Source organism: Halichoeres trimaculatus, unplaced genomic scaffold, assembly GCF_033239565.1.
Source record: "Halichoeres trimaculatus isolate MK-OKI-2021-1 unplaced genomic scaffold, fHalTri1.1 fHalTri1_scaffold_22, whole genome shotgun sequence".
Classification (NCBI taxonomy): Eukaryota; Metazoa; Chordata; class Actinopteri; order Labriformes; family Labridae; genus Halichoeres; species Halichoeres trimaculatus.
Genome location: NW_027437200.1, coordinates 7,727,699 through 7,750,586, shown reverse-complemented (window position 1 = coordinate 7,750,586; position 22,888 = coordinate 7,727,699). Strand labels below are relative to the sequence as shown.

The window sequence follows — 22,888 nt, the reverse complement described above, 5'->3', positions numbered from 1 at the left end:
GGCGGCTGAGAGAGGATGCATTTATCATTGCTTTCTTTAGTCCATCACCGTGGGCTTGGAACATTGACATGTGCGCTCTGCATGGATGAGCACATACAAACTTGTTTTTTTCCTCTCTCAGCCTCAGAGTATTTCTTTTTTTTGCAGTCTGTCTGCGTCTCTTTTCCTTTCCCTCACTGTTTTTTTAATCTGTGTATCAGTCATTTTACCCTCACTGAGTGGTACAAGGTAGAATTGTTCTCTCCAAGGTTGTAAACAAGAACGTTGGGATAAAAGTCAGAACAGACTCAGGAAAAGAGTTCTCTGACTTTGAGCTGCGCATCATTTTAAGTTTGGGTTGGGAACATTTCAAAGCAGATTTCACAGAGTCAGCGCTGAAAAGTTAACAGTGTTGATTTTCCTCGGAGCAAGCCCTCTTGGTGTTTTGGCAACTAGATTTAGATTCTTCCTGATCCAGGAGACGGGGCCAGAAGTGATGCAGGATGCTCATTTGGTGGTCAACTGATATATTACTGGGGGCATGGACTCTGGGCAGTTTTACAATCAATAGAAGACATAAGCTTTATTAAAAGAGTACAGAAAGTCAATGGCTAAACTTTCACATAAAGGGCAAGGATGAATTATGGATGTGCTGCTGAACCAAAGAGAGAAGAGGACACGAGGGTCAGCCAAAGTCCAAAAAGTGCAAAATAAAATGCTAACAGGTGGTTTTAAATCATACCACTCAGCTGAAATTAAAACAGACAGGGAGAAGAGATACAAATGAAACATCTGAGTTTGGATGCAAACGCTGCAGGAAATTGGTGTTTGTTAAAGGGTGACTCCAAAATTCATGCGTGTGTCAGCAATACAAGTTAACCAAGAGGCAGAATAGTTTTAACGAGAGCGTTCAGAACAGAGCAGACACCTGTGCGTTCAGACAGAAAATGAGTGTATTAGTCACAGAGAATCTTTAATAGCCGCCGCCGCTGCAGCGAGAGTAGGAGTCGACGAATCAGAATGCAAATGAAGGCATAATTTATAATGAGTAATGTTGGGATGAATTTAGAGTTGTGTTAAATAAATGGGGTGTCCTGTCTGTGTGTGTATGGTGCTTATTGCAGCGGGTGCCGCAGGGCTTAGCTAAAGTGAATGCACAGGAAGCTCAGGGCTGGATGTGCAGCAGTGACATTTGGAGAGGACCTCAGTGCTCCTCTCCCGGGGCACTGAACTTAAGACAAAGTACACTGGATGAATGCACTCCCCTTTTTCTCCTATGCTCTTAATTTCTTTCTGCCTTTCTCTCATTCTTCAAACCTCTCTCACTTCCTTGCTCTCTTAGTTTTCAGACTACTGAGAACATTGTGACATTTCTTTCTTTCTATCTGACTTCTGACAAACTGGACAGCAGCAGCAGCAGTAGCAGCTCTTAGGGTCTAATATCCAAACAGAAGGCTCAGATTTTCATTATGTAGCTTATTTCTGATTTTAGTCCATCACGTCTTTTTGGTGAGGCACAAACCGTGAATCAGAACAGACTGGACACACAGGGGAAAAACGCTGCACAATGACAGGAAAGTCTAGAAACAGGTTGGTTTTGCTTTCCCAGGTGATCATTAGAGGCAGGGCTGAAAGCGCACTGACAGCCCTCCTCTCCTAGACCCTAATAGCTTATTGATCCAGACCATCCACCACTTTGCTCTCACAGGATACATACTGTAGCCAGTCTGAGCTACAAGTACAGGCACCTACAGGCAGTAAAGCTGGTGGAGGCCCCCTTGTTAACAGAATGACTGCTTTAATGGACCGATCATGACTTAGCTATATTATTACATGTCTATATCATGTTACAAAGCTTTCTGTGACAGTTTCTGTCAGTTTAGCTTAATGATAATCATTTGATTCCATTTGTTCATCCATTTCTTTCCAAGTGCATCCTATTCATGAGTAAATGGTTGAGTGAAAAGGAAAAGTATTCCTTCACAGGTGCAATATGACTGAACAAAAAGGGGATAAAGAGAGATCACATCACTCAATGCCTCCTTGGCTTTTGATTCACCTCTGTATTGAGTTTGAAAACATTATCACTAACATTTAAAGTTCTACATGATAACACCCTGAGGGTTATACCTCAACCTTTAACCCTCTATGAGCCTGGGCATTGTCAGATCAGGTGATTGGGTTTTTGATTGCAGCCAGAGCATGTTTGAAGACTGAGGGCTGACTGTTAAACTGTAAAAAAATATTGACCTGTTGTCTCCTGAGTTAATAAATCTGTGGTCGATAAAAAAAAGCTTATTATTTTTATTATTATTAATGTGAGTTGAATTCATGAAGGCTCATATTTAGAGAGCAAAGGAAAGAGTTTAGGTGTGGGATCTTTTGAGGCTGCAAAAGCATGATGAAGGTGAAGTGGATTTAGTGTCGAGATAGAAAAGTAGCTCTTGGTAAACACAAGGGCTTTCACGGAGGTTTTACCTCAGAGGCTGAGAAACAAAGAAAAAAAAGTATCAGATAAAAATGCGTAGAAAAATGTCTGACAGGTCAGATTTTTTACGAAATTTCATTTTCAAACTAAACTTGGTAAAAAAAAAAAGATTATGATAAAAAATAAAAAGTGGAACAAATAAGTTGGCTTATTTCCCACAATGTGATCATAATCCAGTAACTTTGGGATCTGAAAATGAAGAAAGGTGGAGGCACAAAAAAGTGCAGTTCCCCAAGTGTCCACTTGAGGCTGGCTACAAAAGCCTGGGCGCTCTCATTAACTCCCATGTCACAACTTGACCTTCATAGAAAATGTTCAACATTTACATTAAACATTTAAAACATTACTGAACAATTTTATTCTTCATAAGTCATCAGTTCAGATTGAGGTTCAGCATTATGCATAAATGTAGATACTTGGCAGCAAAGTTGAGAACCCTCTCAGTTCTAACTCTTTGGTTATACTGGGATTTGATTGATCAAAAGCTGAGTTGCATTTCTGTTATGACACCTGCCTCAGATGAGCTCCTTTACGCCTCTTCAGCGGACCACGTTGATGTTTTGCACAGTCTCTGATAATCTCTTCTGTATATCTATAGATTTCTCTGCAGCTGTACAACAGGAAATGACTGCTGTTTTGTGAAAAGCTACAGTGAGTTGTTCTATACAATATGTGCTTGAAATACTTCCATCAGGTGCAATGAAGCAGCACTCTCCAATAGTTTGTAATCAGTATAGATGTACCCTTTAGTTCCCTTTGCTGCTGCACAGTCGGCTAAATAAATTACCCCCTAATAGGCCATTTACATTTAGATCTGACAAACTAACAAAGCCACATAATGAAGTGAAACTTGCTGCACACTTCAGCAGTATTGAGTTACTTCTTTGATTTGTGAACTGCCTTGCATCTAAAAATCAAGACAAACGACCAACAGGTTCCAGCGGAGGCACCGATTTCAAATGGTCATCCAAAGAGTTGTAAGACTGATGTGTTCAGAGTTTGGCCTCCCAGGCAACAATTAAAGCCTCACAGAGCGCTGCCCTCTGCAGACATCCCCATCCAATACATGGGTCTCAGTTATGACTGTTAATCATGGAACGGGTCATGATGGGAGTCACATTTACGGAAAGGTCTAACTCCTGATCATCCCAATCCAAAGTTAGCCACCCATGTTGACATCTCTAAGGTAGATTTACCCCCACTTTAGCTCCTGCCCTGCCACCCCCCCAACCCACAGGGACAATTAATTAGTGATGTGAAAGGGGAGGATTAATCGATAGGCTGTCAGGCTCCCGCCAGCTGAGAGAGACCCTGCCAAACCCACCAGGACCCGATCTCATTACTGACGGCAGCCCACGCTCCCCTTTGTGAGGCAGCTGCATTCATCAAAGCGTTCCTCACTTTCTACCTCAATTGTTCTCCGAGCTGCATCCCTTCTGTCCCAGCGTGTTTGGCTTTAACCTTCTTGACAAGATGAAGGGGAGAAGGATGGAGAAGTGACACCCATTAAAAGTAGGAAAGAGGAGGAAGAGAGGATTCAGACGCTGTCTTGAAGCAGACATTCTTACCTTTCAAGAATCTCACAGCTACAGCACCTCTAGTAAAACCGGCCTTTTCTGACTGCCATCTTGCTTTGAGGTCTACTACTTCAATTCATGACAGTATAATTTTTGGGTACTGTTCTGTTGCCTATTGCTTCAATTTCTTCGAATGCAGCAACTCGGCTTTTAACAGGTTTAAGTAGACGGCGTCACATCACTCCAGTTTTAGCCTCCCTTCTCTGACTTCCTGTTAGTTTTATGATTGATTTTAAGATTTTATTGATTACTTTTAAAGCTCTCATAGGACTTGCTCCTAGCTACATTTCAGAGCTACTCATACCATATGAGCCACCTCCCAGCCTCAGATCCTCTGGCGTAGGCCTTTGGTTGTTCCAAAGTAGAGGCTCAGGCGTGCAGAGTCAGTCGCTTCCTTTAAGTCTCTTTTAGAAACTCACTTTTATAGACTCACTTTTATGTAATACCATCTTTTTGTCAATTATCTTGTCATTTATCTTTTATCTCTTTTATCTTAATCCGACATTTGTTTTACTGTTTTATTTCTCATTCATTATTTTATCATGGCTTTCATTATTTTTATTTCATTGTTTTAGTATTCTATTAACACTCTTAGCATTGTCTTTTTATACCTGCTGACCTGTTTTCTGCTCCCAACCCCTTTTATTGTCTTTTGTTCCTGTTGATTGATGTTTTTAGCTTTTTATCTTGGTCTTCATGCTCTCAGTTTTTATTGCATGGTTCTTGTATTGCCTGGGTTCATATGGGTCGGAGCTTATGTTCCATGTTTGATGCTTGTGTTCGTTTTATGTTCTGGCTGTCAAAGCGCTTTGTAAACTCCTGTTGTTAAAAAGTGCTGTAGAAATTAAGTTATTATTATTATTATTATTATTATTATTATTATTATTATTATTATTATTATTATTATTATTATTATGCAGGAGTTCTGAAGAAGGTGCATCAAACACATAAAGAACTTTCACCTGAGTTCATGTCATCGTTCTGTTGGAAATCTGGCTTTAGCACATTTAGCACGGTTTCCTTATCTGCTGCTTTGTCAACAGAGAAAGTGGAAGACAGATCAAAATAATTTGGTGTCAAGCTTTGATATTTAAATCTAACCCATATTTATGTTTACACAATGGAATAACGGATGGTTTATACAATTGTATATAGTTTTTGACTTTAGGAGACATTTCACATTCCTCTTATCAGTGTCTGGTGACGCCCAGACACTGAACTAGACCTAGAGCCTGTGTGCAGTTGACATTCAGTGAGGAATAAAGGGTTACTGAGTGTGTGGATGAAATCGAACACACACACATGCCTGTGACTGTGTGCGCTTGCATGTGTGTGCTGAGGCAGGGAGTAAAGGATAAAAGCCTCTGCCCCTCTGACAGTCCTATCCACATCACCATCTGCCTTTAACGGACGCCAGCATCTCTTGGCTCCCCACTCACACCCTCAAAGCCCTCCATCCACCCTGCTCTGCTCGCCACTCATCATGTCCCAGGCCGCCATCAAACGTCAGATCACATATTTCAACCCATAATTAAAGAGTCGCTGGCTTACGCCGGGCAGATAGCCTGTGGTTATTCAAACAAAGAAAATCAAAGGCAGGGGTTTTGGATTTAAAAGTCAAAAGAGGGATGTTCATCTCGCAAGCAAACAGAAGAAAAAATATATCGTCTGGAAGATAATAAGGTCAGATACTGCACTCCATTATTTAACTGTTGTGATTCTGACCACCAGGAGCATCTGTTGAGAAGCACCAACACTGGGGTGTGCTGCCTCCTTCTATTTCTTTCTCAATCAGCATTTATCACATGCAGGGGAGGGCCAAGAGGAGGAAATATAGTCCCTTTAGCCACCTCCTCTCCTCCTCAGCTCAGAGAGGAGAGTTGCAGTGAAGGATAGCTCCCTAACAGGTAATCAAAGGCAGCTCTTATTTAATGCTATGAGCTGGTATCGGACAGCCTGTGATGGAGGTACTCGGTGAAGTCTGCTGTGCTGTGTGCACCGGCCCATAACTGCAGATGAGACACTTCCCACAGAGCAGTTAGTGGGACAACTTGCCAGCCGTAAATGTAATGACTGTCAAATGTGAGCGGTGCCTGTGTGAACAGCAATAAATACAAACAGACACCTCAAAAAAAAAAAAAGAGGACATTAAAAAAAGATTGCTCAAGTCCTAGCTTGAAAGGTGCATCCACACTGTTCTAACTTTATGCAACCATCTGTCAGGTCATTTGGAAAGTTTATGAACAGCTCATGAAGAGAACGGCTCTGGTATTTGCTCCTTTCTTTATTAATGACTCATCTCTCTGTGCATAACAAATAACCCCAATTTTCCGCTTAGGTTTTGGGAGCCTTTGTTGCCTGGGGTGAGAACAGCACTTGAAAGACTGCACTCAGTCTTAAGTAAGAAACATTACTTTTGCTTGGATTAAAGGACCTGAATGGTTATTTCTATTAATACCTGATGAGTCATAAAGCTGAAGATAGCTTAAGGTCCCTCTGGACCAATTTAATGTATTTCCAGTTAAATGTTTTAGAGAGGGATGCATTTTCTGAGCTGATCTGTGATCTAAGTTTATGATTGTGACTTCATTTCCCACAAAATGTGGGCACTTCTTTCAGGTAGGAACAAAGAGACTTAGATGGAAAAATATGCATATGTTCAGGACTAGGGCTATCATAAATTTTAGCTTACTAACTCAATACATCATTAGAGTGAGCTCTCCATATAGTTTTATTTGATGATGACTAACTTATTACTCTTTCACTATTGCAATCGCTTGTGTATCTACTGGCTGTTTATGTGGATGTTGTTAAAGTTCCTTTGAGGTTCTTCAACAAATTGAAGGGAACAGTGGTACTATATGACAAAAGGCAACAAGATCAATAGCAAGGAAACTGAAAGTGTTTAGTGCTGTAATGTGATATATGTTAGACCACAGCAGTTTTGCAAATACCTAATCAAGGAAAGTAGCAATTGGCTGTCCCAGAAGTCACTAAAAGTTGCAAAGTGATGTTGTCACACATTTTAATAATTGTCTATTTGCATTTAAGTGATATAGATCCTGTAGAAGAATGGAATAGTGATGTAGGAGAGACAAAAAAGTGGGTTAAAAAAAAGCATAAATGTGTTTTCAACTTCAATTAAACATTCTCCTGTCCATTCTTAATTTTTCCACGTTCAAATAAACAGCCCTCCTCTTCGATTGTTTTCTTCTAATATGTTTTCTCTGGAAAGCACTAATAATAATAATCTTAAAAAATCTTGCCTTGCCATTATCTGCTTGGGCAAATATGACCCAAAAGAGACACATTCATGCGCAATTCATTTGTGTTCAGTAGCCTGCTCTGGTACATAGACTGTATAATATAGGACTTGTCTTGAAGGCTTCTCCGCCTGTGGTTTAGAACTGGGGGTGGGGCTGGGGGATGGCAGCACCTGCTGCTTGTTAAGAAGCTTAAAATCGATACACGCTTTCACTTATAGAGTCGCCAAACTCCAATAAAAGTTTCTAGATTTGTTGCTTTTTGAAAAGAGTTCATAGAGGAATCTGAAAAGTCGCTAAAAATAAAGTTGGCCACACTAAACCCCAGCAAGACTTTGAGTGTCAGATGAGATGAGCTGCAGCACACTGAGGAAAAAGGAAATACTCACTGTGATTGAGATGTTTTGTTGTTGAGGGACAGCTTACACACAGAAAGATGACTTCAGCGTCGGTACTTAAATATAAAGTCATTTTGGAAGGGCTAAAGATTGCAGTACCTCAAGTGTCCACTTGAAGGCGGCTGCGAAGGCACCAGCAATCACATACACACCCATTCAAAGAAAACCTAAAATTAACAGCAGAGTAAACATGTTTACAGCCTGGTTCAAAAACAGGTTTGGTCTGAGTGTCTTGTTTTTCTATCAACATAAGTTGTGAGTGTAAGGATTCTCAGTTTTGGCTTCTCTGAGTCTCTGAGGCAATCACCTCAGGGCAGGGTCAGGTGTGTGTGTGTGTGTGTGTGCTTGATTGCTCCTGATTTGGAGCAGCTGGGGGAAGCTTTCATAGGTGCAGTGGCTCCAGCTTCTGGCACTGGCTCATTGTCTCACCTTTAGAGGTAGTGAGCAGTTGCTCGTCTTTCTCAGAGAGTTTCAGTGTTTTCCAGTGTGTTTCAGTGTTTTCTGTAAACTGTGTTTCATCAAACACCCTACGCTCCCCTGTGCCTGTTCTGGGTTTTAAGCTGTATCTTCATTGTGGCAGTGGTCTCTGGGTCTTGGTTTCTAACCCAGCTCTTTGTTTTAGGCCTTTTGAGCCACCTTTAGTGTTTTCTGTTTCAGGAGGGTCTCCTGTTTAGTTTCTGTTCAGCTGCTTGGCAGTGGTGGTTTTGTTTCTCGTTTTCCTGAGCCTTGTCTCTGTTTAAGGAGCCTGTTTTACTCAGCTCATTATTGTTTCACCTTTTTCCCCCTTCCCAGTGATCTTCTAGATCTTAGTGGTTATCCCTTTGGGGTAACTTTCAGAACCCCCCTCGCCCCTTGGCGTCCGCAATTGTGTCCAACTTTCCCCGTTGTGACAGAATGAGCCAGTCAAAGGCGGACACAGTGGACCCTGTTGCTAGTGGTTCTCAAGATTCAGATCTCAGTGATAAAATATCTGTACATGGGCAAGCCCTTTCAGCGCAGGGAGCCCTGTTAGGCTCCCATGAAAAGATTCTTCGTGCCATCACTGAGCAACAGGTTGCACATGAAAATATGTTAAAAGAAATACTTGCACATCTACACACACATGGGCCAGCCCAAGTACAAGCACCAAACCTCGCAGTCCACCCGGTTCCTCTCACTCAGCTTCAAGGTGGAGATGTGGTGCATGAAACTAAATTGGCTACTCCAGCACGCTACGATGGGCACCCAGGGAAATGCAGGGGATTTCTTACGCAATGTAGTCTTGTGTTTGAACTGCAGCCCTCCATGTTTAGCACAGAACGGGCCCGGGTGGCATATATTATATCCCTGCTTTCTGATAAGGCTCTTTCATGGGCCACAGCTCTATGGGACAGGCAGGCTCCTGTTTGTGTAGATTCTGCCCTGTTTATGGCTGAGATGAAGAGGGTATTTGACCATGATATTAGCGGCCAAGAGGCTGCTAAGCGCCTTATGGGTCTACGCCAGGGCTCCGCCAGCGTTGCGGAATTTTCTATCCAGTTCCGCACCTTGGCCACTGAGTCTGGGTGGAACAGAGAGGCTTTGACAGCCACTTTTATCCATGCCCTCTCTGAAAAGGTCAAAGATGAACTGGCCTCCCGTGATGTACCTGATTCACTTGAGGATCTGATTTCTCTTGCAATTCGCATTGATAACCGAATTCGGGAACGCAATAGAGAGAGAGCACAGGGTTACACCCCATCCAAGCCAGCAGAGGCTTTTAACGTCCTGGAGACAGGGCTAAAACATCCCCAGGGTTTGACCAGCCGGGATGAACCTATGCAAATAGGGCGAACTCGACTCTCCCGGGCAGAAAGGGAGAGACGAATGAACAGTGGGGCCTGTCTTTACTGTGGGCAGACAGGTCACTTCATTCGAATGTGCCCTGGGTTACCCAAGAAAAAGGCCTCGGGAAACGAGTAGACTCGTCAGATCATGGGGAGGTTCTGCCGAGTCTAAATAATTCCCCACAAGTAGCCAACAACCACACTTCTCTGTCGGCTGAACTTTCTTGGGACAACTTCAAAATGAACTTTCCAGCTTTTGTTGATTCAGGGGCAGCTGGTAGCTTTATGGATAAGTCCCTGGCCCTAAAACTTAAGGTGCCCACATCTGTCCTCCCTTGCCCACTTGCCGTCACAGCTGTGGATGGGAGACCTCTAGGTATCGGGAGGGTTGAGGAAATCTCAGGTCCTATTCTTATGCGAATTGACAGTCATTTCGAGAGGATGCACTTTTTCCTCATCGAGGCACCTGAGCTGCCAATCATTTTGGGACACCCTTGGCTCAAAAAACATAATCCAGACATTAACTGGAGATCAGGGGTGGTGAAGAGTTGGGGCCAGGATTGTGCATCTCATTTGGGGGAAGCACACTCTGTTATCTTAAACCCTCTGTGTCTGAAGCCCACTGCGGTGTTCCCAGACCCTGCCAAGGACATCTCTCTGGTTTCCCCCTCTCCTGTAGTCTCTGTTCACAGTCCTTCAGTGTCAAAGTCTCTTAACCCTCTAGCTCCTTCTAGCCCCACTTCTTGCGAGTTGGTTTTTTCTCCTCTTCCTCCCGGGGTCCCTGAGGAATATGCAGAGCTTAGTGAGGTGTTCAACAAAAAGAAGGCTTCCACCTTACCGTCCCATAGGCCCTACGACTGTGCCATCGAACTCCTTCCGGGTACTACACCTCCCAGGGGCCGCCTGTACTCCTTGTCAGGACCCGAGACGGCAGCTATGAAGAGTTATATTGATGAGTCATTAGCTGCCGGGATTATCCGCCCATCCACATCACCAGCCGGAGCTGGATTTTTCTTTGTGGGTAAGAAGGATGGGGGGCTCAGACCCTGCATTGACTACAGGGGGTTGAACAAGATCACCGTAAAGAATCGGTACCCGCTCCCTCTCATGTCCACAGCGTTTGAGCGACTTCAAGGTGCGTCCATCTTCACTAAGTTGGACTTAAGGAACGCCTACAATCTGGTTCGCATAAAGGAAGGGGATGAGTGGAAAACGGCTTTCAACACCCCCCGAGGGCATTATGAATATCTGGTAATGCCCTTTGGGCTTTCCAATGCTCCAGCCGTTTTTCAAGCATTGGTGAATGATGTTCTCAGGGATATGCTGGAACAGTTTGTTTACGTGTACCTTGATGACATCCTAATCTTTTCTGCGAGCCACCAGGAGCACGTGTCTCATGTGAAATTGGTGCTCCGTAGGTTGTTGGAGCACCAATTGTATGTCAAGGCAGAGAAATGTGTCTTCCATGCCAAAACGGTTGACTTCCTGGGGTATGTGGTGTCACAGGGCAGCATGAAGATGGACCCGAGCAAGGTCAAAGCAGTACTTGAGTGGCCCAGACCAGACTCAGTTAAAAAAGTTCAGCGTTTCCTCGGGTTTGCCAATTTTTATCGGCGCTTTATTAAGGGCTTCAGCTCAATCGCTGCTCCCATCTCTGCCTTGACCAAGAGTACGTCTTCTCGATTCAGCTGGTCCCCTCAGGCTCAGGAGGCCTTTGCTGAGCTGAAGAGGAGATTCACAACTGCCCCAATCCTTACGCACCCTGACCCCTCGCTGCCCTTTATTGTAGAGGTGGATGCTTCTGATGTGGGGGTTGGAGCAGTGTTGTCCCAGCGTTCTCGAAAAGACCAGAAGCTCCACCCCTGTGCGTTCTTTTCTCGGCGCTTGCTGCCGGCCGAGAGAAATTATGACGTTGGCAACAAGGAGCTTCTGGCAGTTAAACTGGCTTTGGAGGAGTGGCGTCATTGGCTTGAAGGGTCAGAGCAGCCATTCTTGGTCTGGACTGACCACAAGAACCTGGCATACATTCAGCAGGCCAAACGCCTCAATCCTCGCCAAGCCCGGTGGGCTCTCTTTTTCAACAGGTTTGATTTCACCCTGTCTTATCGTCCAGGGTCTAAGAATACCAAGCCTGACGCACTCTCCCGTCAGTTTGATTGTTCACGACGGGACCAGTCTCCTGAGCCCATCATTCCTCGCACTCGCATCCTCGCCCCAATCACCTGGGAGATTGATGCGGTGGTTCAGGCGGCCCAACAGCAGGAGCCAGACCCAGGAGGGGGGCCCCCTGGTCGGCACTTTGTCCCTACGGGTGTGCGCTCCCAGGTCCTACAGTGGGGACACTCGTCTCGCCTCACAAACCATCCAGGAGTGCGACGCACTCTGGATTTCCTTCGAAGGAGATATTGGTGGCCTCGGATGGAGGGTGACGTGAAGGAGTTTGTGGCGGCTTGCATGGTTTGTGCCCGGAACAAGACGCCACAACGGGCCCCTGCTGGGTTGCTGCAACCATTGCCTGTCCCTCAGCGTCCTTGGTCACATGTGGCCCTGGATTTTATAACAGGGCTTCCCCTCTCTAAGGGGTTCACGGTAATCCTGGTTGTGGTGGACCGCTTTTCCAAAGCAGCCCACTTTATTCCCCTACCCAAGCTCCCCTCTGCACCGGAGACAGCCCGGCTAGTGGTCCAGCATGTTTTTTGCCGCCATGGTCTTCCTCTTGACATCGTGTCAGACCGAGGTCCGCAGTTTGCTTCCCGTTTCTGGAAGGCATTTTGTTCGCTTTTGGGTGCTTCCGCTAGCTTGTCCTCAGGGTTTCATCCGGAGACCAATGGTCAGACAGAGCGAACCAATCAAACCTTGGAGAGGACCCTCCGCTGTCTGGTCTCAACGAACCCGACCACTTGGAGCGATCGACTTGCCTGGGCAGAATATGCCCATAACACTTTACAGAATGCCTCCACTGGCCTTTCTCCTTTTGAGTGCCAATACGGTTACCAGCCACCACTGTTTCCTGAACAGGAAAGAGAGGTGGGGGTGCCCTCAGCTGCCCAGTTCATTCAGCGTTGCAAGGCTACTTGGAGGCAAGTCCGAGCTTCACTTCTGAAATCTATGGCCCGCCAGAAGGGGTTTGCAGACCGCCGCCGGCGTCCAGCACCACCGTACCGGGTTGGTCAGAGAGTGTTGCTCTCCACCAGGGACCTTCCCCTGCGGGTGGAGTCCCGCAAGCTAGCGCCCAGGTTCATCGGCCCCTTCAAGATTATCCGACGAATAAACCCGGTCACAGTTCGCCTCCTGCTCCCTCGGTCAATGAGGATCCACCCAACATTTCATGTTTCGCGTCTCAAGCCTGTCCACTCTAGCCCTCTGGCACCAGCAGAGGCACCCCCCCCTCCCCCCCAGTTGGTTGATGGCCAGCCTGTGTATACAGTTCGGCGTATTCTGAACAGTCGTCGGGTGGGGCGCGGGACACAATACCTGGTTGACTGGGAGGGGTACGGTCCAGAGGAGCGGGCCTGGATTCCTGGTAGGGACATTTTGGACCCTGAATTAATCCAGGACTTCCGCCGCCGCCAACGGGATATGGGGGCTGGTCCGTCAGGTGCCGTCCCTTAGGGGGGGGGTCCTGTAAGGATTCTCAGTTTTGGCTTCTCTGAGTCTCTGAGGCAATCACCTCAGGGCAGGGTCAGGTGTGTGTGTGTGTGTGTGTGCTTGATTGCTCCTGATTTGGAGCAGCTGGGGGAAGCTTTCATAGGTGCAGTGGCTCCAGCTTCTGGCACTGGCTCATTGTCTCACCTTTAGAGGTAGTGAGCAGTTGCTCGTCTTTCTCAGAGAGTTTCAGTGTTTTCCAGTGTGTTTCAGTGTTTTCTGTAAACTGTGTTTCATCAAACACCCTACGCTCCCCTGTGCCTGTTCTGGGTTTTAAGCTGTATCTTCATTGTGGCAGTGGTCTCTGGGTCTTGGTTTCTAACCCAGCTCTTTGTTTTAGGCCTTTTGAGCCACCTTTAGTGTTTTCTGTTTCAGGAGGGTCTCCTGTTTAGTTTCTGTTCAGCTGCTTGGCAGTGGTGGTTTTGTTTCTCGTTTTCCTGAGCCTTGTCTCTGTTTAAGGAGCCTGTTTTACTCAGCTCATTATTGTTTCACCTTTTTCCCCCTTCCCAGTGATCTTCTAGATCTTAGTGGTTATCCCTTTGGGGTAACTTTCAGAACCCCCCTCGCCCCTTGGCGTCCGCAATTGTGTCCAACTTTCCCCGTTGTGACAGTGAGGGAGTTTATCAGTCATTGTTTTGAAGATATTAAACTTAGGATTTAGCTGTTAGTGAAGGGACTGAAGGCGTGTCTAAACTCTGCATTTTAGCTTCAACCTAACTCAGTTTTTCTAATATGGTACTCATCAATGACAGGCTTTAAAACTTAGCTTCCCAAATAAGGTATGATGTCACAGGGACCACATCCATATATTAAACAGTCTTCATTTTCAAGTTCAATTCATCCCAAAAAAAATTCAAGTCAACAAAAACAGAGAGATGGAGTTTTGTTTTTTGTTTTTTTTTCACAAGGGTAAGGATTACATCATGGTGTATGAATCCAGCTGATGCCACTTACATACATGTGTTACATTCTTTTCAGCTAATGCATTTCCAGTTTATGTCTCACATATGCATCCATGCTGATCAGTGTGCCACCTAAAATAATGGCGGACACTAAATGTTTGCCTAACAGGTTCCAGTCAAATTTTAAGGGTTGAGCCTCAATAGAGATGATCTTTCTTTTTCTCAAATATCACAAATGAGTTAAATCAGAAAATCCCAAAACGCTCTTGGCTAGCTATAATCTGTTTTAATAGGAACGACAAACCCAGCAGATTTATGATTTATCCTCGGTCTGGGGTTCCAAGGTCTTGCAAGGACATCTACCTTTCCAAGCAGCCACAGATGGAAGATTTAGCTATCTGCTCACCTAAAAATCAGTCTGCACTCTGCTATTTCTGAGTCTCACACCTCAGGCTCTGACAGTGGAAATGTCATGACGATTGGTGAAAATGATGTCCTGACCTCTCAAATGAGCATTTTTACTTTTATAAAAACCAACAACTTGTAAAAGTCAGCTTTAAGGGCAGAGGAGCCCCAGAATGAACTGAAATAACAGATTCTTACCAAAGTAATAAATACCATCAGTAACATTTATTTTGCCTTTAATACTGATCACATCTCTAGCAGTGTTCAAACTGGTCCAAAACACACAAGAGTTATAAGGTTTTTAATTCAAAAAGCTCATACCAGAGATATAAAGAAAATACCTGGGGGTCTTCCAGAAAATATAACCAAAGTTGAGGATTCACACAACAACTTTAAGGTGTTTTCGAGCAAGGATTGAGCTTATTCAGCTGCTCTTTATCTAAAGCTGTTTTTTTGCTAGAACTCAGATCAACTAATGGACATTTGCCAGAAAAGTCCCAAAACTGAGTCTTTCTACAGCAAAACCTGAGGCTAATCCAAGGGACAGCAAACTCTGCAGCTTACAAACAACCAGCGTGTTCATCCAAGCGCAGTGGGTAAAAGGTAAATGGATGTGTACCCTTGGAAACACTTTGCCATTCATCCAAGAGGTTTAATTAGTTCTCCTGACTCGTGGGGAGTTGAGATTATTTAACTTCACTGGGAGATTAAATACAGAGGAACTTCCCACCAGTCAGGAGAAGTGATGAAGCCAGCTGGATAAACAGAAACATCTCTTTTAGCCCAGACTGCAAATCCAGCTGTTCTTCTTTTACTACTGTTTGATATTCCACACCCTAGCTAGCAGAGGCTCTACACGGACCCATGAGTAATACTGCAAAGACAACATGCACAGCCATGGCTGGGCGGCTCTGATGAGTCATTCCCAGGGCGTTTCTGAAATAATAAGTTGTCAAAGAACTCCAAAATGTCAACTAAAAGTTTGCAGACACACCAGCAGTAAACAATTAGAGGAGCGAGGGAAAGAGCGTCTTTTGAGGAAACTGTGTCCTCTGTGAGGCAGCAACACACAAAGAATATTTAGTACGAGCTACACATCCAACAGCTTGTGTTTCACATCTTTTACAGCTTAAATCCTGGAATTTCATGACAGAAGGTAATAGGATGCTGTCTGTGATGTCATGTCATTCAGGTATTTTCAGCTGAACATAAGGTGAAGGGGTTGAATGTGGAAGAAATGTCTCAAAATGCACACATCTAGTGATTCACACCTCATCTGTGTCTATTCTGTCCCAGGTAGAATCAGTGTTGGTGATCCTCTCTTCATTCATGTTGGGCTGTGCGACCCTTAAACCTGTTGGTTCGTGGCCTGGCTCTGTCAGTATGTTGGATTGTTGTTGTAGCAGAGATAAAATCTGGTGTCAACACGGCTTATTTTCTTTTAAAAGTCAACCAGTTCAATGTGGTCCTGTCTCGCTCTGTCTGCTCAGTGCAAACTGATGCATCGTTGCTGCAGAATCCATCAAAAGTAGGAGTTTGGGGTATCTAAAGCTGCGTTTCCACCAAGTAGTCCGGTTCGGTTCAGTACGGTTTGGCACAGTTTGGTACAGTTAAGCCTGATCCTGCTAGCATTTCTACAGTAAACTGTGCCCTCTCGTGAAAGGCGGTGTGTAAGCCGGATGCTGAAAGCCACAGCTGTTAAACAATAGCGTGATGCCGTAGCAGCGCAACACAATTAACCCCGCTAATAAATCCAACGAAGAAGAGAAACGCAACACAGTAAACAAAGAGCACAGATGGAAGACATGCATTTGTCTTCTTTGTGATTGTCATGTGGTTCTTTGTCACGAGGCACAATTAAGTTTTCTTTCAGAATAGACTGTGTGCCGCCAGGAGAAATACAGCCTCTGTTGCACAGTAGGTGATGATTGTTTTGACCAATCAACGGTCTGCAGTGTTGTAGCTCTACCTTCTGAGAGCAGATTGGTTCAGTCTGGCACCCATAAGAAAGGGTCCCAGAAAGTGGTACGGCCTGTCTTGGTTATTTGGGGATCTATCTCAGGATAAGTCAGTGGAAACGACACAAAATGCGTGCCATACCGAGACGAACTGAACTGGTCTGCTTGGTGGAAACGTGGCTTAATTCAGGGGCTTTGATCTGCAGGAGCTGAGATACAGCCAGAACTTAGCGAAACGGAGCTGCTGTGAGACAACACGATGACTTTAATTCAAAACTATGAAATATACACCTTCACTTCAAATGTCAGTCAGTACAACAACCTGCCAACTTTGTTAGAATCTGTGGAACAAAGTTAACTAAAACCAAAGAAATTCACCTGACAGCCACCATCACTGTTTGAACCTGGAACTATTTGGTTGAGTCCTTCAGGCTCCCATCAGGTGAGATGATATGAGGCCAGGGCTCTGCGGTTCTTGGGTCTAATTTGCCTGTACTTCTCCCCTCCAAGAGAGACGGGAATAATTAAGAGGACCCAAACACCCACCACGGGCTGAACACAGTCATTTAGGGGAGTGACTCGGGAGGAACGGCAGCAAATGAAATGTAATTGCAAAGGGAGCAGAGCAGCCGGTCTGGTGAATCAGAGTCGCTGATGTGTGCGCGTGAGAGAAGGAGAGACAGAGAGAACGAACGTGCCAGACATGTGAAAAGAGGGAGAAGATTCAGTTGAGAGGAGAGCAAACAAAATAGTGATCGGTTGAGTTGTCGTGGATGGGCCGTGAACAGGTCAACACAGTCGTTGAAATGAAACTCTTCACACGGTTCAGCCCAGGTTAAAGTCACAGACACATAAAGCACATCATCACCAGCCTTCAGCTGCACCACGTCATGCAGACACTCAGTTTTCTTATTTCCAACAATTCTCAAAACAATTCACATCAGATGTCAGGTTGCATTAACTCATAGGGCTCACCACCCTTGAAACACATTAAAAATTTGATACATTTTCATTTTACTACCCAGAAATAGTCTCTTGTCAGAATAATCTAGAGTCAACTCTTTCAGCATGCTTGTCTCTAGAGTTTCTACAGTCCAATCATCTTAAGTATAGTAGTTTGGACATTGTTTAGATACTTTGCTTCAATTTTTCAACACCTCTATTTCCAACACAGCGTGTGCTGCAGGGAAATTACATCTGCTTCTGTTGCTGTTGCTGCAGAGCTCGCAGAAATGGAAATCTAACAGCCTGGGTGGGTCAAACTGAAACCATCTCCATGGAAGACGGCAAAATGAGGTGATGTGCTTTTTCATATCAGACAGTGGCTTTTTTTATACTATTGTGCTTCATTTATGTTTTATTGGTCCAAGGGTTAGCTCATACTTGACCCTTTAAACAACTTTGTGCATGTTTACACATTAACAGAATCTAACCACTGCCTCCGCATCCCCATCATCACTTAAATGTCATCCATCTCCAGAACAGACGACATCATTTATTAACCACGTTAACATCATTCAAATTGGCCTTGACCTATCTAGTCAACACTCCAGTTCTCCTTCTGTGCTCTTTCACCTATCCCGCTTTATTTCCCATCATCCCTTGCTCTGCCCTCTCAGTTTATGCAGCAGTGGATGAGAAGTGACCCAAGGTCAACTGTGTTCCTGTCGCTCCCAGGCACGGTCAGCCCAAACAAATTGGGGTCACAGGGATGTTGGAGTGGTGTGATCACACACACACACACACACACACTCCACACACTCACACTCACACATTTAACACAGTGGAGCAGATGGGGAGTGTAGATAAGTGAGATAGTGTCTTATCACTGGCTTCTTTAAGAGAGTAGACAGACAATACAGCAGCAATTCAACCTGCTGGAACAGAGCAGAACTGTTCCTGTGGATCTGTTGATGTGGGCTGCTGATTCAGGGTGAGAGGAGAAGACTCAGCAGGTGTGGTCATAGTTGCTAGTTAACAGGAAGCTGCCATAAAAACCAAAATGAATGTAACTCTGTGTAGAGGAAGCACAGGGGTCAATGAGACATTTAGAGGCGGTGTAAATGCATTTTTAAACGCCGGCTGTTCCTTAATTGCCATTTAAGGCTTTCATTAGAGGTGCTTTTAATGACCTTTATGCCTAACATATGAAAGCAATAACAGCAGAAATGAGGCTAATAACTTGTTTGATGGGTATAAAGAAAAATGCTGTTCGCTGATGAGTAATTTTCCCGATTCTGCACACACAGATACCTCGCTGTGACCCTTGCCATATACACGTTAAAAATTTAAATGTCATTTGATTAAAATTTGTTAACTCCTGGAGAGACCTTAATGCCCCCTTTAAAGAAGGACAGAAAGAGAAACCCATGTAAGCTGCTCTCCACGGGCAGGCTCCTTTCTACCATCAGTGACCACAACATTTTGCTCAGCTTGGTTTTCTTCCAAGGTATTCCCCTGAGTGTAGCAAAGACGTCACCTCAAATAAGTAACCAAAGAAGGTCTCTTACTATGTGCAGCTCCAGGTAATCTCCCAGTCCTTTGGCGCTCTCTACCCTGACCAGAACAGCCTCCTTCAGCTGCGTGCTGAAGCCCACTGCCAGCCGGTCTGCCCTTGTGCTCGGCCGGTCATTGGGTGGCCAGGTATATGTGATGAGGGCTCCGCCTCGCCCGAAGATGTAAGTTGTCCCAGCTGCAAGAGAAAGACAGGGGAGATGTTGTAAGAATGAACACAAAGGACAAAATAAAAGCCTTCATATTGTCCTCTCAAACATGAACATTTAGAGAAAAGCTTGTGACAACACTTCTTATAAACAACCTCCATGAATTTCCTTCTGTTATGTTTCTGTTGTGTTGCAGTTTAGATGAAATCACACATAGCTCTCAATTCAGTGGCAATAACAACCATTAAGTTTTTGTTTGAAGTACCTTTTTATGCAGAAAAGTGTCTGCAGCTCAGACATTTACTGCATGGAAACGAAAATAACAGGAAATCAGTCACCGTAAACATCAAAGCAATAATAGAGCGCCATAAAAAGGAGTGGGATGACAACACAGACAGAAATTGTGAAATAAAATAGAAAACTGAAGTAAAAAGCAGAAACCTGTAATATCTATAATGAAATATCAAATGAAACAAACAGCGAACTGAAGTGAAATAACATATCTTTTTGTCTGAGAAAGTTCAAATAAACAAAGGGGCTGTCCTGAGAAAAACTGCTTCATTTGAAATCATCAGTAATATAATTATAATTATTATTTTTTTATTAATATGAGAGCAGTGAAACTAAGACCTTTACTTAAGAAGTGTTTGATTATTCTGTTTTGCTGTGAAAATCATGTTTTTGGATGTTTTTGACTTGGGTGGCCAAAATTGGGCATTGGTTTTTGCAGACATGGTATAAAAAACTGTGAATGTTCATGCATGTAGAGATAGGGATGGGTACCAAATTAGGTACTTTTAGAGGTACCGACCGATTTCTGTCAAAAGTACCAGGTACCGATTCACATAAAATCAAACTGTACCATATTTAGGTACCTAAACGCATCCCTGTGACTGTGAGGGAGTGGAAGAGTAGGTGATTTTTCCATACTGGACATGAACTCAGCATTACAAGGTTATTCATTAAGAAATAAATATGTTAAACTGAAAAAAAATCAGATTCTATAATTAAACAATTTTTTTACCACATTAACACAAAAATGTACCGAAAATCGGTACTGTTGAGCACCGGTACCGATTGCCAGGTACCGGGCATCGGTACCATATTGTTTCAAATGTGAAAGGTACCCATCCCTATGTAGAGACAAACAGCATCTAATGTTGGCATAAAAAAACAAGACAAATTGTGTTGGGTAGATTATTTCTTTGTTGTAACAGTACTTCTTGTAAATAAATCTTATGCCATTGGAAAGCCTGTAACTTTTAAACCATGCCACATTTGTAAGAAACGCACATTTGTGAGGTGTACCCATTAAAAATCTGCCAAATCTTCCCAATGCCAAATAGCTTATGCTGCCATTAGGTCTTGTTTGGTGGATTGGATAATTAAAGTGTCAAAAAACAAAACATATTAGCAATTTAACGATCTACTTTGACTCCTAACATCAATGTAACCACAGTAGTTAATGTTACAACATCATTGGCTTAAAATATCATGGATGTTCTCGGGAAAAGACCTGTCACTGTCAAAGTAAACAAAGTTCTGGACATTAGTTCCTTAGTGTAACTGACTTATTTTTATTTTTATTTTTTCTTATGTTACCGTAAACAAACCAGCTGTGAATAGTGACTACTGTATGTTCCCAAAGCATCCAACAGACTACATAGCCTCATATAGTTCATCTTGTTTTCATGATGAAATGTCGCTTATACATCGTTGGGTTCACATTTCTCCTCTCAGAACCAAGAGGCAACATCCAGTTAGTAAAAATGAAGCCGATGTGAAAGTGCTAGAAGTTGCTGTTCATACAGAATCTGCTTGAGGCTGGCTGCAGAAAGACCAGAAGTCACGTACACACCCAGCCAAACAGACTTTTACGGCATCAAAAACACATTTACAGCCTGGTTCAAAAAACAGCTTGGGTCTAAAACGCTGAGTTCACTATCAGCACACACTGCACAGTGAGTGAATTTTTTTCTATCTCTACGGTTTAGAAGTTATTAGGATCATTTGATTATCCAATCAGAGGCACTACTCGGGTCATGTGACCACTGGGGGCCCTGTAGCTGCTTGAAGAAAATCTCACAGCCGGCGTCATAGCAAATGTGGCTGCGTCCACAGATTGGCTTCAGTTCACGGTTTCAGAAACAGACGGGTGACGTCGCGGATGCTTCATCCATGTTTTATACAGTCTATGCTCAGAACTTCACGGTGTGCGAAAGAGCACATGATCTTTAGCGCACAGCAAAGTTCCACTCTAAAGTGTTCACAGACACAAATGCGTGCGCCCATTTCCACACAGAGACAAGCTCATTCTATATAGCACACAAGACACATCTCCCAACGCTTTCTCTGTGAAGATGTAACACCTGCTCTCCTGCAACCCCCCTTGGATATAAAATTTGAAACAGAGGAAAGTCACAATTAATTAGTCAGTGCTAAATTAAAGTCACATTGTGACAGACGACATCACAAGTTTTGCAAGAGTCATCATGTGTTTAAAAAAAAAAAAAAAAAAACTGTTATAAATGGCACCGAAGAGGACATCATAGAGTCATGTGCAGCTTTAGCGCAAGTTACTCACACCAGCCCTGGCTGTCATTCCCCTTTGAAGTGTTAATTCACTGAGCGACTGCAGCTTCAGTAGATGCACTTCATTCAGACTGGGGAAAACTGACAAAACTTTGTGCTGGCTCTGTCATCAGCAAACCAGCAGGCCTCAGTGTCAACACAGAACATTCCTCAAATCAAAGAAACTCTGCTTTCACAGTATTTTGAGTCTGAAAAGTGCATATGAATATATAAAACATATACAGTAAGTGAAGCTGCCTGGTACACTGAGCGATTTTACGTCTGAGCTGTAACGGAGGAGTTAGGACTTGGCGCCGCTCCAACAAGCTCAGTGGTGAATGAGAAATGACGGGCGTTGGCTGTGATTAGCATAGAGTAATGAAGCCACTGTGAACTACTTCCAACCCTGTGGGATGTCTGTCATAAATACACATACATATTAAACACAGGCTGTGGGGGTATGTCGTATAATACATGTGGAAGCTGCACAATTTACTTTGCCTGCAGAACCCCCCCGGTATACTGTTTGTCATAACTCACAGGAGGTTGAGTATATCAATTTAATTTAACACAGATCTATCACTCAGTTTGTGCAGAACGACTTCACACAATGGTTTCAGTTTTCATTAATGGTTATTTCTAAAAACGTCTAAGGAGAAAAAGTCAAATACATTTTTTATCATAGCTGGAAGAGCTCGCTGAGTTCATGTTTTATAGGTCTTGGGTTAGAGCAGGGGTGGCCAACCAGTCAGAGACCAAGAGCCACACAAATTACTGTGGTGCTACAAAGAGCCACATCACATCACACTCATGGTCTTACAGACACACTTCCACTCACGCATAAACTAAATCACATAAAATGAAAAGTAATACATTTCCATCTATCTAGATAGCTATGAGCACATGTGCGACTGAGAGTATGTAGAGAAGAGAAACCGAAACTTAAGTATCAATCTCATCACCCAAGTATTGATCAATACTGATCCCAACGTAGGCATCAATATATCAATATTTTGGATCAGCGCACCACTACTCATAACTATATATATATCTATATCTATATTTATTTTTAAATGAATGGATTGAAGAGCCGCACACCGAAAGGCAAAGAGCCACAGGTTGGCCACCCCTGGGTTAGAGTATCCAACACCACCAGGAGGCTTGGTTGACAATCTCACTCAATGTTAAAACAAAAGTCTTGTTTTTTTTAATGTGATGAAGGTTGTGATGAAAA

The 22,888-nt window shown here is 43.8% G+C and overlaps 1 protein-coding gene across 9 annotated transcripts in view; it reads right to left on the bottom strand.

The window, feature by feature from the left end:
* The window catches only part of nrxn2b (neurexin 2b), a 920,596-nt gene that overhangs the window by 149,072 nt on the left and 748,636 nt on the right, over positions 1-22,888 (bottom strand). For all 9 annotated transcript variants that reach the window (XM_074699347.1, XM_074699355.1, XM_074699353.1 and 6 more), the window contains one exon: positions 18,931-19,112. In XM_074699347.1, coding sequence (XP_074555448.1) covers positions 18,931-19,112 — 182 coding nt within the window. The remainder of the gene's footprint in view (positions 1-18,930; positions 19,113-22,888) is intronic.